General features: G+C 42.3%; 1 protein-coding gene across 1 annotated transcript; it reads right to left on the minus strand.

Annotated features, from left to right (window-relative positions):
• Window positions 1-589: 589 nt before the first annotated feature.
• Window positions 590-2,659, minus strand: LOC131031243 (cytochrome P450 86B1). Its single transcript, XM_057962298.2, has one exon. It carries the CDS (start codon window positions 2,491-2,493, stop codon window positions 832-834), a length of 1,662 nt encoding a protein of 553 aa, XP_057818281.2. The 5' UTR covers window positions 2,494-2,659; the 3' UTR covers window positions 590-831.
• Window positions 2,660-3,013: the final 354 nt, after the last annotated feature.

Raw genomic sequence — 3,013 nt, forward strand, 5'->3', positions numbered from 1 at the left:
CAAACACATGCCCACAAAATTTAACTAGAAATGTCTAACAAAAAACCTTTAAAAATAGAATACAATTATAACAAATCAAACCCAACTTACATATATAGAAACAAATACATCTTCCAAGAAAACAAACAAATTTATTAACAAAAAAAAACATCAATTTTAAATAATTTTCCTTTCACAATTACAAAATTAAATGCTTCTCTCCTATTCTCATTTAAATTGCAGGTCTCAACATAATTTTTAAAATCTTTTAAAATAAAATTAAAACAAATTAAACCTAACTTACAAGGGAAGCGTCTATTCTAGCTCCAAAACGGCAGTACGGATTGACTAACACGCGTGTTAGTCGTGCATTTTATACCGTCGATTTTGCAATAAATGGCTGTAATTGACTAACACATCGCTAACACGCTGTATGAAAAATTCATTTTGAAACCAGAATAGCCACAGCCACTTACAAATATAGACAAACAGACACATACCCATGAAAACAAATTTTAATAAAAAACCTTTTAAAATATAATACAATTATAACAAATCAAACCCAACATACATATATACAAACAAATAGATTCCAAAACAACTAAACAAATTTAACCAAAAATATACATTAAAATTAAAAACCACAATATAAATAGTTATTTCCATAAAAATTAAAAAATACAAAAAAAACCAGATCAATCTTCTATCCAACCATTGGCTGCAGAAACATTCAGACCAGATAGAAGCGACCCAGCAATATTAATAATAAAAACTTACAGTAAGTAATCAAACCCTAAAAACCCTAACAGTACTAGAAGCCTTGTAATTTATTTGCAGCAGAGCAAGAACCAGCTAACCCTGTGCCCTAACAATTTCTTTAGCTCTGGGATGCAAATTTACCATGAGACCATGCTTCATATACATGGTAAGCGCAAGCTTAGGAGCAACAGGATGACCAGGCACAACACTAACCCTAAACCTGGAAATAATCGAAGCCGCAACCCATTTCATCTGAAAATACGCAAAATCCTTCCCCAAACAGAGCCTAGGGCCGCCATTAAAGGCCGTATATTTATACGCTGACTCGCTCATAAATCGCCCGTCTCTCATCCACCGCTCGGGCCTAAATTCCCTGCAATCCTTCCCCCATATGCTCTCCATACGACCCATCGCGTAAATCAGATACAAAACCTTCCCGCCGCTCTTCAAAACGGTCCCATCGGGCAACCGGTCATCATGGATCACTTCCTTGTGGTCGACCGGCACGGACGGGTAAAGCCGCAGGGCCTCGGAAACCGCCGCCTGTAAATACTGCATCTGCTTCAAATCGTCGGCTGTGAAAGTAACTTCCGTGATATCCACGTCACCAGTTCGGGACCCATGAACAAGGGTCTTGATCTCCATGAGGATTTTTTCTTCCACGTGAGGGTGCCCGTGGAGGAGCCAGAAGAACCACGTCAGCGCCACGGATGACGTGTCACGGCCAGCCAGGATGAAATTAATGCAAATGTCTCGTAAAAACTGCTCGGAATAATTATTCCCCTGTTCATCCTGCAGCTGCATGAAAATGGTGAGAAGATCCTTGCCATTAGAATTGGAATTAGAGTTCAGTTCATTTCTTCTGGATTGAATGACGCCGGAGGCAAATTCATCGACTCCCCGGAGAGCCGCCTTTAGCATTTTTTCCGTCCCGACGTTGAAGAATCTCATGAGCCGCCACAGCGCCGTCGGCGTGACGAACCGGTAAACAGTAGCCTCAGTTGCCTGTTCGAAGGCCTTGGCGAACGGGATTTCTGGTAATCCGACGGCCAAACAGCCGGGATCGACTCCAAAAGCAATCATACAGACATTATCAAATGTTAGCCTCAGTAGAATGTCCTGCAAATCAACCGGCACCCGTCTGGCGGCGGCATCGTCGAGGATTTTAATCAGCCGGTCGTCGACGAGCTGCTTCAGGGACTCCACAATATGATCTCTGAAAGTCACAGAGTGAAATTCGATGCTCGCCGTTTTTCTCTGGCGGCGCCAGAGCTCATCGTCGGCGTTGAAGATTCCGTCGCCGAGAAGATCGTGAACTACTGTTCTGAAATAGGGGCCTTTTGGGAAATTTGAAAATCGGGTCTTGAGCATGTACTCGATGTTCGCCGGATCGCAGGTGACCACCACCTGGAGATTGCTAAAGATCGGACCTTTGAACTGAAATGTCCCTCCGTTCTGTATGACTGTTTCGGAGAACCAGTCGTACAGGTCGTTGAGGTGAAGGACCAGTGATGGAAGCATGCCCACCAGAGGCCACACCATGATTTGCTGCTGCAATTTCCTCTGTATGAAGACATGGAATGCCATAAAACCCACAATGGCGACCGCCACATCGAAGCCATTGAGATCCCCAATTGTTTTCACTAAGCGCAGGATCATGCTGGGCAAATGCAGAATCAATCCCCCTTCTTTCTCTGTGCTTTCGTTGAGATTATGAGCGCTGAAAGTATGCGTGCTCTCAAGTACAGATTCCATGGCTTCCTTTGCAGAAATGTGGGTTCATTGTACTAATTCTTATATGCCTCTGCCGTGCAGTGCACACCTATGAGGACGCTACCGTGTAGGCCACCATTTCTGGAACTGGCGTTGCATTTGGTGAGCTAATGTTGTGGATCGGAACTTTCCAAGTTTGTCGACCAATTCTTCAAGGAAATGTGTTTTACGACAGTCAAAAAAGTTTATGTCGTCGTCGCAGCTGGTAATGGTAGGTTGAATCTTGTTGGACAGAATCGTCTCTGCTCTGCTCTGCTCCAATGGTTGCTCAAACATGGTAGGGGAAGCTTTCAAATAGCTATTAGGATGCTCAATATATAAATTATTTTTATACATTATAATTTATGTATTGGCATATCATGAGATTGGATAGTCGTTTCAGTTATCTACCATGACTTATTGACCATTCACTCGGGCTATCCAGTTTTTAGAATGCATCAATGTATAAGTTACTTTCATATATCATAGTTTATGTATTGATGTATCATGGGATTGGATAGCC

Source organism: Cryptomeria japonica, chromosome 4 (genome assembly GCF_030272615.1).
Source record: "Cryptomeria japonica chromosome 4, Sugi_1.0, whole genome shotgun sequence".
In the NCBI taxonomy this organism is placed as follows: Eukaryota; Viridiplantae; Streptophyta; class Pinopsida; order Cupressales; family Cupressaceae; genus Cryptomeria; species Cryptomeria japonica.